The sequence below is a fragment of the Oncorhynchus masou genome, chromosome 9 (genome assembly GCF_036934945.1).
Source record: "Oncorhynchus masou masou isolate Uvic2021 chromosome 9, UVic_Omas_1.1, whole genome shotgun sequence".
NCBI classification, from domain to species: Eukaryota; Metazoa; Chordata; class Actinopteri; order Salmoniformes; family Salmonidae; genus Oncorhynchus; species Oncorhynchus masou.
Genome location: NC_088220.1, coordinates 61,016,498 through 61,036,582, shown reverse-complemented (window position 1 = coordinate 61,036,582; position 20,085 = coordinate 61,016,498). Strand labels below are relative to the sequence as shown.

The 20,085-nt window shown below is 44.8% G+C and overlaps 1 protein-coding gene across 7 annotated transcripts in view; it reads left to right on the top strand.

Moving 5' to 3' along the window:
* The window catches only part of LOC135546378 (BCAS3 microtubule associated cell migration factor-like), a 363,062-nt gene that overhangs the window by 72,806 nt on the left and 270,171 nt on the right, over positions 1-20,085 (top strand). For all 7 annotated transcript variants that reach the window (XM_064974752.1, XM_064974747.1, XM_064974748.1 and 4 more), the window contains one exon: positions 16,823-16,973. In XM_064974752.1, coding sequence (XP_064830824.1) covers positions 16,823-16,973 — 151 coding nt within the window. The remainder of the gene's footprint in view (positions 1-16,822; positions 16,974-20,085) is intronic.

The window sequence follows — 20,085 nt, the reverse complement described above, 5'->3', positions numbered from 1 at the left end:
TCCCTAATAATGTCCATGTAACAATGTGTAGGACTGTTTGACAATTGTTGTAAACTTCTATTCGCACATCAGTCTTATAGCTTAGCTTTAGACATAGTTTCTAAAGTAGCTCACGAGTGCTCTGTTGCTCAAATGCTTAGACATCAATGATACTGTACATATTTGATTGTTGGAGTAGATGTTTAATTTACTGTAAAACAATGTGTTTGTTTTAAACTGGTGTGTGTATGGTTTTAGTAGACTAGTTGTCTGTGGTCATTGAGTCTGGTTGATTTGGGGTCAGTGTCTGACTCTAGACAAGAATGGCCTCACTCTGCTGTGCTTCTGTCAATGTCAGACACATTTCAGTCCTAACACTCCTGGAGTTGAAGGATAGGTTCTGCTGTACTGAATCCACTACTATTCCATTCAACAGGAGCAAAATGCAGAAAAATATAGATAATAGAGGTTAGTGAAGTGTGTGTCCACTCCCCTGGTTCATTGAGTGTGTGTGTGTCCCCTCACGTCTGTGTGTGTGTGTGTGTGTCCACTCCCCTGGTTCATTGAGTGTGTGTGTGTCCCCTCACGTCTGTGTGTGTGTGTGTGTATGTGTTTGTGCATGCGCCCATGTGTTTGCAGCTGGGGGCAAACAGTCCAAGTCATGAAACATCAACACTTGACTGTTCGTCTGTTAGTGGGGATGCTGATTTCTCCTGGTGGCCTGTATAGCTGGCTTGGTGGTTCATTGTGGATCCAACAGTCAACTAGTCATCTGGTTTCTGGCCCACATTGAGGCCGCAGCGCAGGGCAAAACAAGGTTCAAGGGGAAACTGTTAATTCACTGTTGAAAATAGTTACTTCCTCTGTGCTATTACAAGCCAACACAGAGCTTGTTTGGATTTTCAGGGTTCTTTAATCCTTCACAACACCCTTTTCTGTTAGTCATCGTCCTCCGGCCAAAACACTGTCGGCGTGTAACGGACGCCGGTCGTACGATGATGTAATTTGCTGTGTGTCCCAAATGGCACCCTTTTCTCTTTATAGTGCATTACTTTTGACCAGATCCCTAGCCCTATGGGCCCTGGTCAGAAGTAGTGCACTATAAACGGAAAAGTGTGCCATTTTTGGATACAGGCATTACCTCGGAGTGGTTGGAAACTAACTAACGTCACGCTAGCGAGGCGTGACACGTTTACGGCTTGACCCTCTGACCCAGGGCTTGTCTGAGAGGTTCTAAAATGAGAGATTTTTAAACGCTCACTTTGAAGTGCAGGACACACTGATTTTCTTCACCGTTCGTAAAACATGAAGTTTGATTTTGTGCTCCCCCAGTGGCCTATATGACCTCTAACACACACGCACACACACAGGAAGGCAGGCACATACACTGGAGATGAATATCAGTCACCTCAGCATAGTGACATTTTAAACGTTGTAAAGTGATAGATGAAGTAAGATGTGGTTTACACCATAAGTGATGGAGGTCATACAGTTGCTTCTACTATCTGCACATTTCACCATCTGAATCATCCCTGCCAGATAGCGCCGATAGAGATGGCAGCTTTGCATCTAGTCCTTAGGACACTGTGCAGTATTTAGTTTTTTATATGTATTATTATTTACATTGTTAGCCTAGAAATCATTGTGCTATTTCATACAACCGGGAAGAACTATTGGATATCAGAGAGACGTCAACTTATCAGCACAAACAGCACTACGACCAGGAATACGACCCAAAGCGGATCCTTTGTCTGCACCTCCCAGGGCATTTGAACTGATTCTAGAGGCCAACCCAAAACAACGCTGCCGGAGGAGAGGGTGCCGGAGTGGATTTCTAGTGAGGCTTCGAATGCGCTCACACCACCCACCGCTTCCGAGTATATTACTAGCTAATGTCCAGTCCCTAGTTAACAAAGTAGACAAAATCAGGTTGAGTTGCTTTCCAAAGAGATATCTGGGATTGTAACATAGCCATGTTTCTGTGACACAGAGTAACTGGGGACATGTTGTCGGAGTCCATACAGCCAACAGGATTTTCAGTGCATCGCACCGACAGGAATCAACATCTCTCCGGTAAGAACAAGGGCTGGGGTGTATGTTTCATGATTAATGACTAATGGTGTAATTGTAACAACATACAGGAACTCAAGTCCTCTTGTTCACTTGACCTAGAATTCGTCACAATCAAATGCCGACCGTATTATCTCACACGATAACTATCCTCGGTTATCGTCACAGCCGTGTGCATCCGCCAACAAGCTGATACCAAGACGGCCAATACGGAACTTCACTGGACTTTATGCAAACTGGAACCATATATCCTGAGGCTGCATTTATTGTAGCTGGGGATTTTAACAAAGCTAATCTGAGAACAAGGCTACCTAAATTCTATCAGCATATCGATTGCAGTACACAAGCAAGTAACACACTCGACCACTGCTACTCTAACTTCCGCGATGCATACAAGGCCCTCCCCCGCCCTCCTTTTGGCAAATCTGACCATGACTCCATCTTGTTGATCCCCTCCTATAGGCAGAAACTGAAACAGAAAGCGCCCGTGTTTAGGTCTATCCAACGCTGGTCTGACTAATCGGAATTCCAGACGTCAAGATTGCTTCGATCACGTGGACTGGGATATGTTCCGGGTATCCTCAGATAATAACATTGACGTATACGTTGACTCGGTGAGCGAGTGCATAGGAGATGTTGTACTCACTGTGACTATTAAAACCTTCCCTAACCAGAAACTGTGGATTGATGGCAGCATTTGCGCAAAACTGAAAGCACGTACCACCGCATTTAATCATTGCAAGGCGAGTGGAAATATGGCCGAATACAAACAGTGTAGTTATTCCCTCTGTAAAGCAATCAAACAAGCAAAGTATCAGTATAGAGACAAAGTGCAGTCGCAATTCAATGTCTCAAACACGAGACGTATGTGGCAGGGTCTACAGACAATCACGGATTACAAAAAGAAAACCAGCCCTGTCGCGTTCACCCACAACTGCGTGGCTGCACACGACTCCAACACCATCATTAGGTTTGCAGATGACACAACGGTGGTAGGCTGGGTCACCGAAGACGTTGAGGCAACCTGTGGAGAGGAGGTCAGAGACCTGGCCGTGGGGTGCCAGGACAACAACCTCTTCCTCAACGTCAATAAGACAAAGGAGCTGATCGGGGATGACAGAAAACAGAGGGCTAAGCACGCCCCATTCACATCGACAGGGCTGTAGTGGAGCAGGTTGATAGTGTCAAGTTCCACGGTCCATCTGGACCCTTTCTTTCTAAAATTATCTGCCAAAATTGTTGCAACCCCTATTACTAGCCTCTTCAACCTCTCTTTCGTGTTGTCTGAGATTCAAAAAGATTGGAAAGCAGCTGCGGTCATCCCCCTCTTCAAAGGGGGGGGGGGCACTCTTGACCCAAACTGCTACAGACCTATATCTATCCTACCATGCCTTTCTAAGGTCTTCGAAAGCCAAGTAAAAAAAAAACAGATTACCGACCATTTCGAATCTGTCCATACCTTCTCTGCTATGCAATCTGGTTTCAGAGCTGGTCATGGGTGCACCTCAGCCACGCTCAAGGTCCTAAACGATATCTTAACCGACATCGATAAGAAACATTACTGTGCAGCCGTATTCATTGATCTGGCCAAGGCTTTTGACTCTGTCAATCACCACATCCTCATCGGCAGACTCGACAGCCTTGGTTTCTCAAATGATTTCCTCGCCTGGTTCACCAACTACTTCTCTGATAGAGTTCAGTGTGTCAAATCGGAAGGTCTGCTGTCCGGACCTCTGGCAGTCTCTATGGGAGTGCCACAGGGTTCAATTCTTGGACCGACTCTCTTCTCTGTATACATCAATGAGGTCGCTCTTGCTGCTGGTGAGTCTCTGATCCACCTCTACGCAGACGACACCATTCTGGAGACTTCTGGCCCTTCTTTGGACACTGTGTTAACAACCCTCCAGGCAAGCTTCAATGCCATACAACTCTCCTTCCGTGGCCTCCAATTGCTCTTAAATACAAGTCAAACTAAATGCATGCTCTTCAACCGATTGCTACCTGCACCTACCCGCCTGTCCAACATCACTACTCTGGACGGCTCTGACTTAGAATACGTGGACAACTACAAATACTTAGGTGTCTGGTTAGACTGTAAACTCTCCTTCCAGACCCATATCAAACATCTCCAATCCAAAGTTAAATCTAGAATTAGCTTCCTATTTTGCAACAAAGCATCCTTCACTCATGCTGCCAAACATACCCTTGTAAAACTGACCATCCTACCAATCCTCGACTTTGGCGATGTCATTTACAAAATAGCCTCCAATACTCTACTCAACAAATTGGATGCAGTCTATCACAGTGCCATCCGTTTTGTCACCAAAGCCCCATATACTACCCACCATTGCAACCTGTACGCTCTCGTTGGCTGGCCCTCGCTTCATACTCGTCGCCAAACCCACTGGCTCCATGTCATCTACAAGACCCTGCTAGGGAAAGTCCCCCCTTATCTCAGCTCGCTGGTCACCATAGCATCTCCCACCTGTAGCACACGCTCCAGCAGGTATATCTCTCTAGTCACCCCCAAAACCAATTCTTTCTTTGGCCGCCTCTCCTTCCAGTTCTCTGCTGCCAATGACTGGAACGAACTACAAAAATCTCTGAAACTGGAAACACTTATCTCCCTCACTAGCTTTACGCACCAACTGCCAGAGCAGCTCACAGATTACTGCACCTGTACATAGCCCACCTATAATTTAGCCCAAACAACTACCTGTTTCCCTACTGTATTTAATTTATTTATTTATTTTGCTCCTTTGCACCCCATTATTTTTATTTATACTTTGCACATTCTTCCATTGCAAATCTACCATTCCAGTGTTTTACTTGCTAGATTGTATTTACTTTGCCACCATGGCCTTTTTTTGCCTTTACCTCCCTTATCTCACCTCATTTGCTCACATTGTATATATACACTTGTTTATACTGTATTATTGACTGCATGTTTGTTTTACTCCATGTGTAACTCTGTGTCGTTGTATGTGTCAAACTGCTTTGCTTTATCTTGGCCAGGTCGCAATTGTAAATGTGAACATGTTCTCAACTTGCCTACCTGGTTAAATAAAGGTGAAAAAATATATTTCTTAATTCCATTATTTTCCTTTTAGATTTGTGTATTGCTAGATACTGCACTGTTGGCGCTAGGAACACAAGCATTTCTCTACACCTGCAATAACATCTGATAAATATGTGTATGTGACCAATAACATTTTGATTTGAAATAGCTAATGAAAACACTACCCGGACTATCTGTATTGACGCTCTTGCACTGACTATTTATTCACTGTATTTATTCCTTGTCACTTTTTATATATTTTGTCACGTTTTTATCTTTAACTCTGCGTTGTTGAAAAAGGACCCATAAGTAAGCATTTCCCTGTTAGTTTGACACCTGTTATCTATGACACGTAACAAATAAAATGTGATTAGATATCTTTCCGGTTCGTAAACATAACTGATAAGTCTTCCTTTTTAATTTATTATAACATGTAAAAATGTTTAAAAAAAAGAATCTACAACTTCAGACTTGCAGTGTATCCGCATGGTTTCTCTCAGTGTGTAGTACCGGTGCTATCCTCTTTGTGGCACTGTGTTCTCAGAGTTCCTCTTGGCACAGAGCTGGCCTGGCTCTTTCATGCCAGTCAGGTCTTATTCCACTCCGCTGAGAGAGCGATGAAAAGCCGTGTAAAGCTTGACTGGCTCATAGTTTTGCCTTGATAGGGATCTAGCCCAACAGAATGGGCTGGGACGGCTGTGTAATTCCTCCTGCCTTCCTTTTTATGAATGGTCACTTCCTTCCCACTGAAAAACATTCCCCTCATGAGTTCCACTTTAAAGACACAGTATGTTGGGTAGTTTAGTAATTGTGTTTTGTGTTTCATTTTCATTTTATATTTTTACCGGTGTGAATTTGCCTTGATTTCTTGTAGTGTTGTTTAAAGAGAAGAATCAGTAATGAATATATTATTTTGCTTAGGCAGGTTTTGTCTGACGTTATACACTGTGTGGAACTGAAGAGACCCTAAAGGAGGATTTATGTTTTGTTGCTATCAATGTACATGTTTCCCCTAGACCCCTAATGTATCTGAATACATTCACAGTCAGTGGTGTTTTATGATTTTGCTGTCTCACTGAGACCGAAAGGGATGTTAATTAAATTAAAATAGGGAGCTTTGAAAAGGTGTATTATGTTTCTATGTTTCTCAAGTTAACACACTTGTGTTTATTGACTTAAGAAATGTCACATTTGGAGAGTAACCATTTCCTCTGAGAATGACAAATCCAAAAATACCACATTTACATTAACCTACAACTGAGGATGTGCAAGTTCAAATCCTGAAAGTAAATAAATGGTAACAGTTTAGAAAATATAAATGAGTAAAAGTGTGAAGTATAAGCTTGTAGCATTACATATCATTTTAGTAGTGTCAATATTAAGTGTGTACGTGTGTGTGTGGCAGCCAGGTCAGCGCCTTACTGTAGTTGTGTGTTTTTCCTCTTCGCAGTTTGAGGCCCAGCCGGCTGCCTACCTTTGGTTGAGTCAATAATGGAGATCTCTGAGTAAAACCACACAGCAATTGAACAAGACGTGTGCTCTCTGTATCTCTGTAAAAAATGTGTGCTTGCTCTCTGTATTTTCTAGTTTGCTGGGAACCAAAAATACACAAGGTGAAAGAATATGTAACTGTTGCAGCGGTTGGTTGTGGGTACTCATTTAAAAAAAAGTAAACTAGTTAAGTCCGTTAAGAACAAATTCTTATTTACAATCACGACCTACCCTGGCCAAACCCGGACGACGCTGGGCCAATTGTGCTCCGCCCTATGGGACTCCAATAACGGCCGGTTGTGATACAGCCCGGGATTGAACCCACGGCTGTAGTGACACCTCTAGCACTGCGATGCGGTGCCTTAGACCACTGTGCCAGATTGATTTATAGCTCAATCTCCAACCACTAAACCCCTTATCCTTGGGATTTCGCTGATAATTTTGTAATAAAGTAAATAGACTCTTTCATCCTTCTATATGGGTTGAGAGAAATACTGTGGCTTCAACCCGTAGTGCCACACACACATGCCACTGTATTTCTCAGTAGAACAGCTTTTACTTTTTCAACTTGTTACCTTGTCTCGTTACTCTGGGTTACTTCATAGAAAAAGACAGGCCTCCATTATAGTTACTAAGCCCCTGTGTGTTTCTCACTCCCTGTTGTAGCCTGAGTGTGAGTTGCATTAGCTAAGTGTTTGTTGAACCTCGATGTTGTGGTACTGTAGCCTACTGTCTTTAACTCACTCTATCAGACTAGCGTTTGTGTGTTTTCCTCTTCTGGTGAACCCATCTGATGTCTCTGTATAGGGCAGCGTAGGTTCAGAGATCGGCTGAGACGTGTCACCATCTGTGTTTGTTTCCCCCCCCCCCCACGGTGAGGAAATTAAAAGGTGACACTTCTCATGACCTGAGCCACTGGCCTGTCAGAGAGCCAACAGAGAGCCAAGCAGCCTTGCTACGGTACCGCCACTTCCACTAGAACACAGGCCACTAAGGCCACAACGATTTATCACCCTTATATATTTAGAGCTTGAATGAGTTCTGTCATTATTTAATTAAATTTTTTTTTTTTTTTAATTTTACCTTTATTTAACCAAAATAAATGTCAAAATAAAACCAAGAGATTTGTTGACTATTGGAGTATTTTTTAAATTTTATTGTGCGTATGCAATTACATTTTAAAATATGAGGGAAAATAAGTGATGAAAGTGCTCTTGAGGTTGCTACCAGTTATTTAAATGTAACCACCATTGTTATTGGATGATAATGATAAAGTTACCATGCTCCATTTCAATCGAGGATATTTTAAAGACTGGAATGAGTTATCGAATACATTTAAAAGTAGTTCCAAAAATACCCGTCTTTACTTTGGGCTGTGTTTGGAAGCTGAACAGAGAACTGTGGGCCTCTAAAGATGTTGATTAATTAGCTAGCTGTTGAACATGTGGTTGAATAGTGGTAACTTTGATTAAAGGAGGCATGTTCTTGCCAGCCGTGTGTAAGACATTGTGGGCTGATTACGAAGGGAATAGTTAGGTTTTTTTTAAATTAGAAATGTAAAGTTACCTGAACAACCAGGATATTTACTCCCAAATATCACCATATGAAGATTGTTGACGGTATATACTGCTTATTGTGGCTCTCATGCTCTTTCTCCCTCTCTCTCTCGCTCTCTCTTTCCCTCTTTCTCTGCCACTGTCTCTCTCTGTGTGTGTCTGGTCCGGACAGTGTGTCTGGTCTAGACTGTTTCCTCCCCTGCTGGCTAAGGGGTCATGTGGGAGTGTCTGCCAGGCTGACCGGCCCTGTTCCGTTCCTTTCCGGGGAGAGTTCTTCCCTCCATCTGAGGGGCATCCTGGGGGGTGTATCACCGTTCTGTTTACAATCACACACACCGACACACGCACACCGTTAAGTGCTAGCTTTTCAGTTCCCCTGTCAGCAGTGCTGCAGGATGCCGTTGGTAGTTAAGTGAGTTCTGAGCTGTATGTACTGTACTAGTCAAGTTTGGAGACTTACTCATTCCAGGGTTTTTCTTTATTTTTTACTATTTTCTACATTGCAGAATAATAGTGAAGACATCAAAACTATGAAATAACAAATATGGAATCATGTAGTAACCAAAAATTGTGTTAAACAAATCAAAATCTATTTTATTTTTGAGAATCTTCAAGGTAGCCACCCTTTGCCTTGACACATTTGCTCACTCTTGGCATTCTCTCAACCACCTTCATGAGATAGTCAACTGGAATGCATATCAATTAACAGGTTAACAAAAATGTAAAATGATCAATTAACATTAACAAAAATTATTTTGGGGAATTTCTTTCCTTAATGCATTTGAGCCAATTAGTTGTGTTGTGACAAGGTAGGGATGGTATACAGAAGACAGCCCTATTTAGTAAAATACAAAGTCCATATTATGGCAAGAACAGCTCAAATAAGCAAAGAGAAACGACAGTGCATCATTACTTTAAGACATGAAGGTCAGTCAATACGGCAAATTTGAAAAACACTGACATTTTCTTAAATGCAGTCACAAAAACCATCAAGTGCTATGAAGAAACTGGCTCTCATGAGATCTGCCACAGGAAAGGAAGACCCAGAGTTATCTCTGCTGCAGAGGATACGTGTATTAGAGTTAACTGCACCTCAGATTGCAGCCCAAATAAATGCTTCAGAGTTCAAGTAACAGACACATCTCAACATCAACTGTTCAGAGAAGACTGTGTGAATCAGGCCTTCGTGGTCAAATTGCTGCAAAGAAACCACTATTAAAGGACACCAATAAGAAGAGACTGACTTGGGCCAAGAAACACGAGCAAACTTTTGACTGGTAATGTATGTTTGAGAGGTTCCTTCTGATGCTGAGCTGTGTAGACCTGGCTGGTTACCTCTGAACTACATGGACATAATCCTGTTACTGCCTACCTGGTCCTGTTGATCACAGACACATAGCTGTGGAGGGCCAAGGCCCATTGATCAGCCCTGCAGATAGACATTCACATCCAGACCCTCTACCATGGCTCTCTTGTTCCCTCCATCTCAACCTCCACCACAATCTCTCGTATTGCTTTTTCTCTCCCTCCACCACTCTCTTGTATTGCTTTCTCTGGTGGTGGCAGCATCAAGTTGTGAAGATCTTTTTCAGTGGCAGGGAGTGGGAGACTAGTCAGGATCGAGGGAACGATAAATGGAGCAAAGTACAGAGATCCTTGATGAAAACCTGCTCCAGAGCGCTCATGACCTCAGACTGGGGCAAAGGTTCACCTTCCAACGGAACAATGATCTTATGCGCACAGCCAAGACAACGCAGGAGTGGCTTCGCGACAAGTCTCTGAATGTCCTTGAGTGGCCCAGCCAGAGGCCGGACTTGAACCCGATCGAACATGTCTGCAGAGACCTGAAAACAGCCGTGCAGAGACGCTCCACATCCAACTTTCCAGAGCTTGAGAGGATCTCCCCAAGCTTGTAGCGTCATACTCAAGAACACTCAAGGCTGTAATCGCTGCCAAAGGTGCTTCAACAAAGTACTGAGTAAAGGGTCTGAATACTTATGTGTGATATTTGTTTATTTGTAATATATTTTCAAAAATGTCTATACCTGTTTTTGCTTTGTCATTATGGGGTATTGTGTGTAGATTAATGAGGGAAAAAAATAATGTAATCCATTTTAGGATAAGGCACAAACGTAACATTGTGGAAAAAGTGAAGGGTTCTGTATACTTTACGAATGCACTGTATAGTTTTGTTAACGGTCGCATGAGTGTCCCAAATTACGTCTCTTAAAACAAATGGATGGTTTGTGGAAAGGCCATTTTCACACCGTTTGGCTTGACCTCCCCTCGCCTATATAGCAGCCTTAACGTAGCAGGCAGGTAGAGACTGTAAAAGCGAGGAAACTGAGAAGGATGGTGACGGGAGAAGCCGTGGCCCTGCTCCGGTGCTCTGTCTTTACCTGCGACTCACTGATGGCTTTTCCACAAATGTCTTGTGATACTTTTGGAAAACAGTAAATCTTGTGAAGTTTATTTTCTCTGCAGCATCTGTGTTTTATAAGGGTTCTTCTAATTTCTTTTCACTTTGTCATCTGGGATTCCCTTTTTGTCTTTCTACTCCTTTCTTTCTCTCTTTCTTTCTTTCTCTCTCTCTCTCTCTCTCTCTGTCTCTCTCTCTGTGTCTCTCTCTCTGTGTCTCTGTCCTTCTTCTGTCCTTCCTTCCCTGGGAGTTAGTATTTTAATAATGATAGTTTGGGGAATTGCCATCGCAGGGCTGGTTTGACGTGACAACAAAACTTCAGCTCTGCAGAGTAGCTATTGTTCCTCTCTCCTCTCATCCCCCCTTCCTCTCCTTCACCTTAATCCCTACCTCCTGTGCCCCCATCCCTCTTTACTTTAACATGCCTGGGAAACTTGGACAAGCAAAAAGGCATGAATGTATAAAACGGTATACATTAGGTTTAAAAAACATTAGGAACACCTTACAAAAATTTAGTTGCACCCCCTTTTGCCCTCTGAAAAGCATCGATTTTTTTCGGGTCACGGATTCAAACAAGGTGTGGAAAGCGTTCCACAGGGATGCTGTGCCATGTTGACTCCAATGCCTCCCACAGTTGTCAAGTTGGCTGGATGTCCTTTTGGGTGGTGGACCATTCTTGACACACACAGGAAACTGATGAGCTTGAAAAACCCATCAGCGTTGCAGTTCTTGACACACTCAAACTGGTGCACCTGGCACCTACTACCATACCCCGTTCAAAGACACTTCAATCTTTTGTCTTTCCAATTCACAATCCATGTTTTCATTGTCTCAAGCCTTGAAAATCTTTATTTAACCTGTCAGGTGTTCCTAATGTTTGTACACTCTGTGTAGATCAAAGTATTCCCTAGCTGAGCATCCACTGCTTTCTGTCTGACTGTCTGTCTCCGTGCTCCTCTTTGCCCTACTTGCTTTTTCACAGCCAAGTCCGCGTGCAAACAATTCAAATTCAACATGAAAATATTTGTCAACAGCTGCAAAGTCTAGACACTTTTGTTTCTTCTCGGAAACGGCCAAGCTCATTTCTTGTGTGCATCGGATGCAAATCGGGCAGCAAAAGCGAGATATCCGTGACAGGGCTGAGAGGGAAACTGAGAGACGCTGTTTAGATGAGGATGCAAATTGGCTCAGAACGGGAGGGAGAGAGGGATGTAGAGGAGGATGGAAGGATAGAGGTAGAGAGAGGAAGGGATGTAGAAACGCATGGAGGGAAAGACGTAGATATGGAGGGTTAGGGGGAGCTAAGTAAACTCTGAAGGGAGATTTAGGGAGGGAGTGATAGAGAGAGCAGGCCGGGTCAGGTGACATGCTGACCTCTGGTGGGAGCCTTGGCTGGACTGGCCCGGGTGGATTTGCATTGATGGATCTTCTTTCCATGGGGCTGTCATGTATCAGTGCTCAGGCACATCACGCCCCAGTCATTAATCAAATCATGGCCCCATCTCGCTCTCTCGCTAGGCTAGCTATCTCTCTGCCAGACACTCTCCTCTCTCTCCCCCTCAGACAAGCAGATATCCAGGATGTGTTGAGGATATCGTCTTCTGCCCATGCATGGTTTTCACCACTTTCCATTCATCCCTGTCCTTTCCTCACTGACTGGCCTCTGAAGAGTTTGGCCTCTTAGATTGAATAACGGAGGGGGGATATGTGAGGGGGCGGGTGTAGTGGTCCAGTTAACAGCCACTGTAGCTCCACCAAAGTCAACTACACCTGTTCCTCTTTGGTTTGTCAGGGGTGAGGGGGTTAATGTTGTGCACGCAGACACAGAGAGAGAGAACGATTGAGAGTTGGAAAGAGAGAGCGGCAGGTTGAAGTGTCCTGTTGGAAGGATGCTAAATTCATTAAGATTTTTTTTCTTCCTCCTCTCCTACATTTAGGCCAGCTGTAGCACCATTATGGCTTTACAGGCTGCTTCCTGTTCAAATTCCTCTTATGTTTTCCTGCTCTTCCACACAAAAGGTGGCTGCGCTGGGGGTGTAGTGTTTTCGAAATGTGAAGGGCCCTTGAGAGCCCAGGGCCACTGTTTCCCTCTCGGGTTGGAGAGGCTCCGAGGCCAAGCGAGGAGGAGGGTTGCATTCCAAGTGGCACCCTATTCCCTACATTGTGCACTACCTTAGACCAGAGCCCCATGAGGCCTGGTTAAAAGTAGTGTACTATAAAGGGAATTTGGCTCCATTTGGGATGCAAACAAAGTTTGTATAACGTCCTGCTCTCCGAAGGCCCTGCTGTATTGTTGGGCCTCCACATCTAAATGGTCTCTTTTGATTAACACAAAGAAATTATTTGGCCCCACTAATGAAACACAGAGAAACACTTTAATGATCTAAACCTCCTTCTCCCATCACTGCTTTGATTCCAATAATAATCCCAACCCTCTCCTTCTTCTTTGTGCTGTTTTTGTAGCTTGTTTTCTTTTGTCTCTTTGTCCATGCCCCCCCTTATGCTTTTAAACTCAATGGTTGTCGCCTTTCAGATGCAACAATGGAGAAAGGAAAACATTCAGATGAAGATCATTGAGTTTTGGTGCGGAAGGTTATGCTGTTTTTCCGCGGTAGCACTTAAACTTGAATCTTTGTAAGACCACAGATTGTATTGTAAAATACATAATAGTATATTCTAAGTTGAAGTGTGTCGTGATGGAGCGTAGAGCTTAGGGAGTAAATGGTAAATCCTGTTTCCCTTTTTGTCTTCAGTGAATGAGGATTATTTATATTGAACAAGTTATTGTGATTTTAAGAATTATATAGAACTAATGTTGAGAGTTATGATCAGCTCAACCATCATGCAGTGTTTTCCGTTCTGCTCAGATGACCTACATATTTACTACAGCTGAAAGTGGCACTTCATATTACATTCACTGTACAGCTTCAAAGGAATATATTCTGCGGATCATGAAATGGTGTCTCATCAAATAGTTCCAACTCAGCTTCTGAAACCAGGTGTGGGGGACATAAGAACCTGCCTGAGACATTGGTGAAACCAGGTGTGGTGTGGTGGACAGAGGAACCTGCCTGAGACGTTGGTGAAACCAGGTGTGGTGTGGTGGACAGAGGAACCTGCCTGAGACGTTGGTGAAACCAGGTGTGGTGTGGTGGACAGAGGAACCTGCCTGAGACGTTGGTGAAACCAGGTGTGGTGTGGTGGACATAAGAACCTGCCTGAGACATTGGTTTAACCAGGTATGGTGTGGTGGACAGAGGAACCTGCCTGAGACGTTGGTGAAACCAGGTATGGTGTGGTGGACATAAGAACCTGCCTGAGACGTTGGTGAAACCAGGTGTGGTGTGGTGGACATAAGAACCTGCCTGAGACGTTGGTGAAACCAGGTGTGGTGTGGTGGACATAAGAACCTGCCTGAGACGTTGGTGAAACCAGGTGTGGTGTGGTGGACATAAGAACCTGCCTGAGACGTTGGTGAAACCAGGTGTGGTGTGGTGGACAGAGGAACCTGCCTGAGACGTTGGTGAAACCAGGTATGGTGTGGTGGACAGAGGAACCTGCCTGAGACATTGGTTTAACCAGGTATGGTGTGGTGGACAGAGGAACCTGCCTGAGACGTTGGTGAAACCAGGTATGGTGTGGTGGACATAAGAACCTGCCTGAGACGTTGGTGAAACCAGGTGTGGTGTGGTGGACATAAGAACCTGCCTGAGACGTTGGTAAAACCAGGTGTGGTGTGGTGGACAGAGGAACCTGCCTGAGACGTTGGTGAAACCAGGTATGGTGTGGTGGACAGAGGCACCTGCCTGAGACATTGGTTTTCACTGTAAAAATGTCTGGTATATTTAACGTACACCTAATAGACTGGTATCACTACTCTGGACGGTTCCGACTTAGAATATGTGGACAACTACAAATACCTAGGTGTCTGGTTAGACTGTAAACTTTCCTTCCAGACTCACATTAAGCATCTCCAATCCAAAATTAAATCTAGAATCGGCTTCCTATTTCGCAACAAAGCCTCCTTCACTCATGCTGCCAAACATACCCTCGTAAAACTGACTATCCTACAGATCCTTGACTTCGGCAATGTCATTTACAAAATAGCCTCCAACACTACTCAACAAATTGGATGGAGTCTATCACAGTGCCATCCATTTAGTCACTAAAGCCCAATATATTACCCACCACTGCAACCTGTTTGCTCTCGTTGGCTGGCCCTCGCCACATACCCGTCGCCAAACCCACTGGCTCCAGGTCATCTGTAAGTCTTTGCTAGGTAAAGCCCAACCTTATCTCAGCCCACTGGTCACCATAGCAACACCCACCTCTAGCACACGCTCCAGCAGGTATATTGCGCTGGTCATCCCCAATGCCAATTCCTCCTTTGGCCGCCTTTTCTTTCCGTTCTCTGCTGCCAATGACTGGAACGAACTGCAAAAAAGTATTTAGTCAGCCACCAATTGTGAAAGTTCTCCCACTTAAAAAGATGAGAGAGGCCTGTAATATTCATCATAGGTACACTTACACCATGACAGACAAAATGAGAAAAAAAATCCTGAAAATCACATTGTAGGATTTTTAATGAATTTATTTGCAAATTATGGTGGAAAATAAGTATTTGTTCAATAACAAAAGTTTATCTCAATACTTTGTTTTATACCCTTTGTTGGCAATGACAGAGGTCAAACGTTCTCTGTAAGTCTTCACAAGGTTTTCACACACTTGCTGGTATTTTGGCCCATTCCTCCATGCAGATTTCCTTTAGAGCAGTGATGTTTTGGGGCTGTTGCTGGGCAACACAGACTTTCAACTCCCTCCAAAGATTGCTCCCACAGTTGATTTCTTCAAACCAAGCTGCTTACCTATTGCAGATTCCGTCTTCCCAGCCTGGTGCAGGTCTACAATTTTGTTTCTGGTGTCCTTTGACAGCTCTTTGGGCTTGGCCATAGTGGAGTTTGGAGTGTGACTGTTTGAGGTTGTGGACAGGTGTCTTTTATACTGATAACAAGTTCAAACAGATGCATCTAATACAGGTAACGAGTGGAGGACAGAGGAGCATCTTAAAGAAGAAGTTACAGGTTTGTGAGAGCCAGAAATCTTGCTTGTTTGTAGGTGACCAAATACTTATTTTCCACCATAACTTGCAAATAAATTCATTAAAATTCCTACAATGTGATTTTCTGGATTTATTTCCCTCTTTTTGTCTGTCATAGTTGAAATGAACCTATGATGAAAATTACAGGCCTCTCATCTTTTTAAGTGGGAGAACTTGCACAATTGGTGGCTGACTAAATACTTTTTTGCCCCACTGTATATCTCCCTCACTATAAGCATCAGCTGTCAGAGCAGTTTACTGATCACTGCACCTGTACACAGCCCATGTGTAAACAGCCCACCCAACTACCTCATCCACATATTATTTTTTTGCACCCCAGAATTTCTACTTGCACGTCATCTGCACATCTATCACTCCATTGTTAATGCTAAATTGTAATTATTTTGCTACTATGGCCTATTTATTGCCTTACCTCCCTAATCTTACTACATCTGCACACACTGTATATTGATTTTTCTATTGTGTTATTGACTGTACATTTGTTTATCCCATGTGTAACTCTGTGTTGTTTTAGTCACACTGCTTTGCTTTATCTTGGCTACGTCGCAGTTGTAAACTGGCCTAACTGGTTAAATAAAGGTGAAATAAAAATAAACATGCAACAGTTGTACTCATAGGAATGAATGTATTCTACATTACTACTTTGAAATGTACAATTAGTTCTTAAATGTAATGTATTTGCACAGTTTGAGAGAGCAAGGGACACATTCTCGAAGTCAACTAAGCCTGCAGTGAGCAAGCATCAAGTCTTTGTGTGTGTGTTTGTCATTCTCAAACAACATGCTCCCTCTCTGTAGCTCTTTGAGGCCGTTAGATGTGGTGCCCTTTGACGTGGCCTGATTGTGTTTAGCTTGGGCTCCACTCAGATGAGAGAGGTGTGTGTGAGTCCTGTTGATTAGGTCTGATTAACCTACTGGGTACTTGTTGCTCAGAGGCGCCGCATCTTTAGCTGGTTACCTCCAATCAGGGCCATGGCTCCTGCAAGGCCTTGGACCGCAGGTGTCTGTGGGGGGGGGACTTCAGGATATATTTTTCATCATTCATTGAAGTTTTGAATGGTTACTTTCAGAGTATTAGACTTGGACTATAAAATAGGACGTGTATAAAATATGTTCTCTCTCTTTGTGCAGCGAAACTTACCAGCCAGGAGTTGTACAACAACTTCACCAACAACAACATGGGTAACCCTCGTCTGTCCCCTCTGCCCAGCCTCACCATAGTGCTGCCCCTGGCACAGATCAAACAGCCCATGACCCTGGGCAACATGACCAAGCGCTCCGGGTGAGTCTTCCTGCCCTGCATCCAGCCATGTGTTGTTACTGTATACCAAGCCTGTACCATTCACATTCTGTCCATCTAACTACTCACTACTATTGATCTGAAGTAGCCTTTACGACTCAGTCTGTCCTCCTTTGGCCACCGCCATTGATCATGTTCCATGTTTGCTGTTCATCTGTATCTGTTATGAACCCATTGGATTTGCAAGAAACATCCACATTATATTATATCCAGCCTTGTTTGGAGTATGTTGCCAGTCTGTCTCTATGTACAGCTACACTACAGTATAGCTACATGTCGCTATGGAAACATTACCCAGTGGGTCTCTCTATCAGGCAGTATCTGTGCGTGTCAGTGTGTCCTCTCCTGCTCCTCTCCCTTGGTCAGTCACGCTATGACTAAGTCTGTAGTTTTAAGAGGCGGTGAGTCAGAGGAGAGAGACTGCACCTTGTGAACTTCATTTACATACAGGTGGCATCATAATTATGGCTGGATTTTAATATTTTCATTTAAATGTCATTTTCCTGTCATGTTTGAATGGGACATGTTGTGATGATGGAAGCAGCAGGCAACTGGGGTTTCTTCCCAATGATATTAGATCACTTCAGTTGTGTATAAAGACACTCGACATCTGAGCCTGGTGGTTAGAAACACACCATCATTAGTTTGATTCATCTGCACGATTATTACAAGGAATTTGTTTTATGGTGAAAGGAAAACCTATTCTTTTTGCATAATGCCCTACTTAGCAAAACACAGTAGGTAGAAAGGAGAGATTTGAGAGTGTAACTGGCAGGTCATCCTTCTGGAGGATAACACCTAAACTGGCTAGTTGAAATGTTTTGAATTAAAACTGATCGGCTGCTTTACCATTTCTGTCTGTCTCTCTGTCAGTCAGTGTGCCAGTATCCTTTCACTCTCAAATAGACATGTACAACCTTTTCACCAGTTCTCTTCTCTACTCTATCTATTCAAGTAAAAACAACAGCAAAGTCACTAAAAAAATGCTCCTGTCCTACTCAAGTCAAACCTGTACATTAAACATAGCTGTCCGTCCATCCTTAACTCCCATCTTTCCATCTGTCTGGCCTTCCACTACCAGAGAGAGGACGTCAGGGGCGAGCTAATGAAGCTAGACAGGCAGCTGTGCATCCCTCTCCTACCCTGCACCAGACCCCCTGCATGTACACGCACGCACACACACACACACACAGGCGGCAGGTTGGGCCCTTGAAGTGAGGGGTGATATCAAGTGCGTTCACACAGACTTGCACAGGAGTATCCAGGCACCATCTGTTTGTCTGTGTAGCCGGCTGTGTGTGCGTGCGAACGGGAAATCCGGCAGCTGTATTTACACCTGTGTGAGCAGATACCCGTTGGCAGAGTGGCAGAGCAACACACCAGCTGGTTAACCTACATTCTCATTGCCTGTCTGTCTGCAACGCACTCCAGTGCATCACACACACCATTGCCCCGCAGAGTGCTCCTGGGGGAAGCCACCACAGTCTTTGTTCTGCCCCGTAGAGTGCTCCTGGAGGAAGCTACCACAGTCTTTGTTCTGCCCCGCAGAGTGCTCCTGGGGGAAGCCACCACAGTCTTTGTTCTGCCCCGCAGAGTGCTCCTGGAGGAAGCTACCACAGTCTTTGTTCTGCCCCGCAGAGTGCTCCTGGAGGAAGCCACCACAGTCTTTGTTCTGCCCCGTAGAGTGCTCCTGGGGGAAGCCACCACAGTCTTTGTTCTGCCCCGCAGAGTGCTCCTGGAGGAAGCCACCACAGTCTTTGTTCTGCCCCGCAGAGTGCTCCTGGAGGAAGCTACCACAGTCTTTGTTCTGCCCCGTAGAGTGCTCCTGGGGGAAGCCACCACAGTCTTTGTTCTGCCCCGCAGAGTGCTCCTGGAGGAAGCCACCACAGTCTTTGTTCTGCCCCGCAGAGTGCTCCTGGAGGAAGCTACCACAGTCTTTGTTCTGCCCCGCAGAGTGCTCCTGGAGGAAGCTACCACAGTCTTTGTTCTGCCCCGCAGAGTGCTCCTGGAGGAAGCTACCACAGTCTTTGTTCTGCCCCGCAGAGTGCTCCTGGAGGAAGCCACCACAGTCTTTGTTCTGCCCCGCAGAGTGCTCCTGGAGGAAGCTACCACAGTCTTTGTTCTGCCCCGCAGAGTGCTCCTGGAGGAAGCCACCACAGTCTTTGTTCTGCCCCGCAGAGTGCTCCTGGAGGAAGCCACCACAGTCTTTGTTCTGCCCCGCAGAGTGCTCCTGGAGGAAGCTACCACAGTCTTTGTTCTGCCCCGCAGAGTGCTCCTGGAGGAAGCCACCACAGTCTTTGTTCTGCCCCGCAGAGTGCTCCTGGAGGAAGCTACCACAGTCTTTGTTCTGCCCCGCAGAGTGCTCCTGGAGGAAGCCACCACAGTCTTTGTTCTGCCCCGCAGAGTGCTCCTGGAGGAAGCTACCACAGTCTTTGTTCTGCCCCGCAGAGTGCTCCTGGAGGAAGCTACCACAGTCTTTGTTCTGCCCCGCAGAGTGCTCCTGGAGGAAGCTACCACAGTCTTTGTTCTGCCCCGCAGAGTGCTCCTGGAGGAAGCCACCACAGTCTTTGTTCTGCCCCGCAGAGTGCTCCTGGAGGAAGCTACCACAGTCTTTGTTCTGCCCCGCAGAGTGCTCCTGGAGGAAGCTACCACAGTCTTTGTTCTGCCCCGCAGAGTGCTCCTGGAGGAAGCTACCACAGTCTTTGTTCTGCCCCGCAGAGTGCTCCTGGAGGAAGCTACCACAGTCTTTGTTCTGCCCCGCAGAGTGCTCCTGGAGGAAGCTACCACAGTCTTTGTTCTGCCCCGCAGAGTGCTCCTGGAGGAAGCCACCACAGTCTTTGTTCCACACAGAGCACCAGTCCTATTCCAACCTACTTTATGCTCTCCTAGGGGACCTGACCAGTCATTCCTAACAGAGAACGACCGATATGGATTTTTTGGGGGTTAAGTAAGTGGATGGCCGATATATTCAGTATCGTGACATTTGAACATTTGGATGACACAATTTCCCGAAGATGGACATGTATGCATTAATGCATCAATTTTAAAATCAAACACTACATTTGACTTTGTTTATACCAATCTTAATACTTAA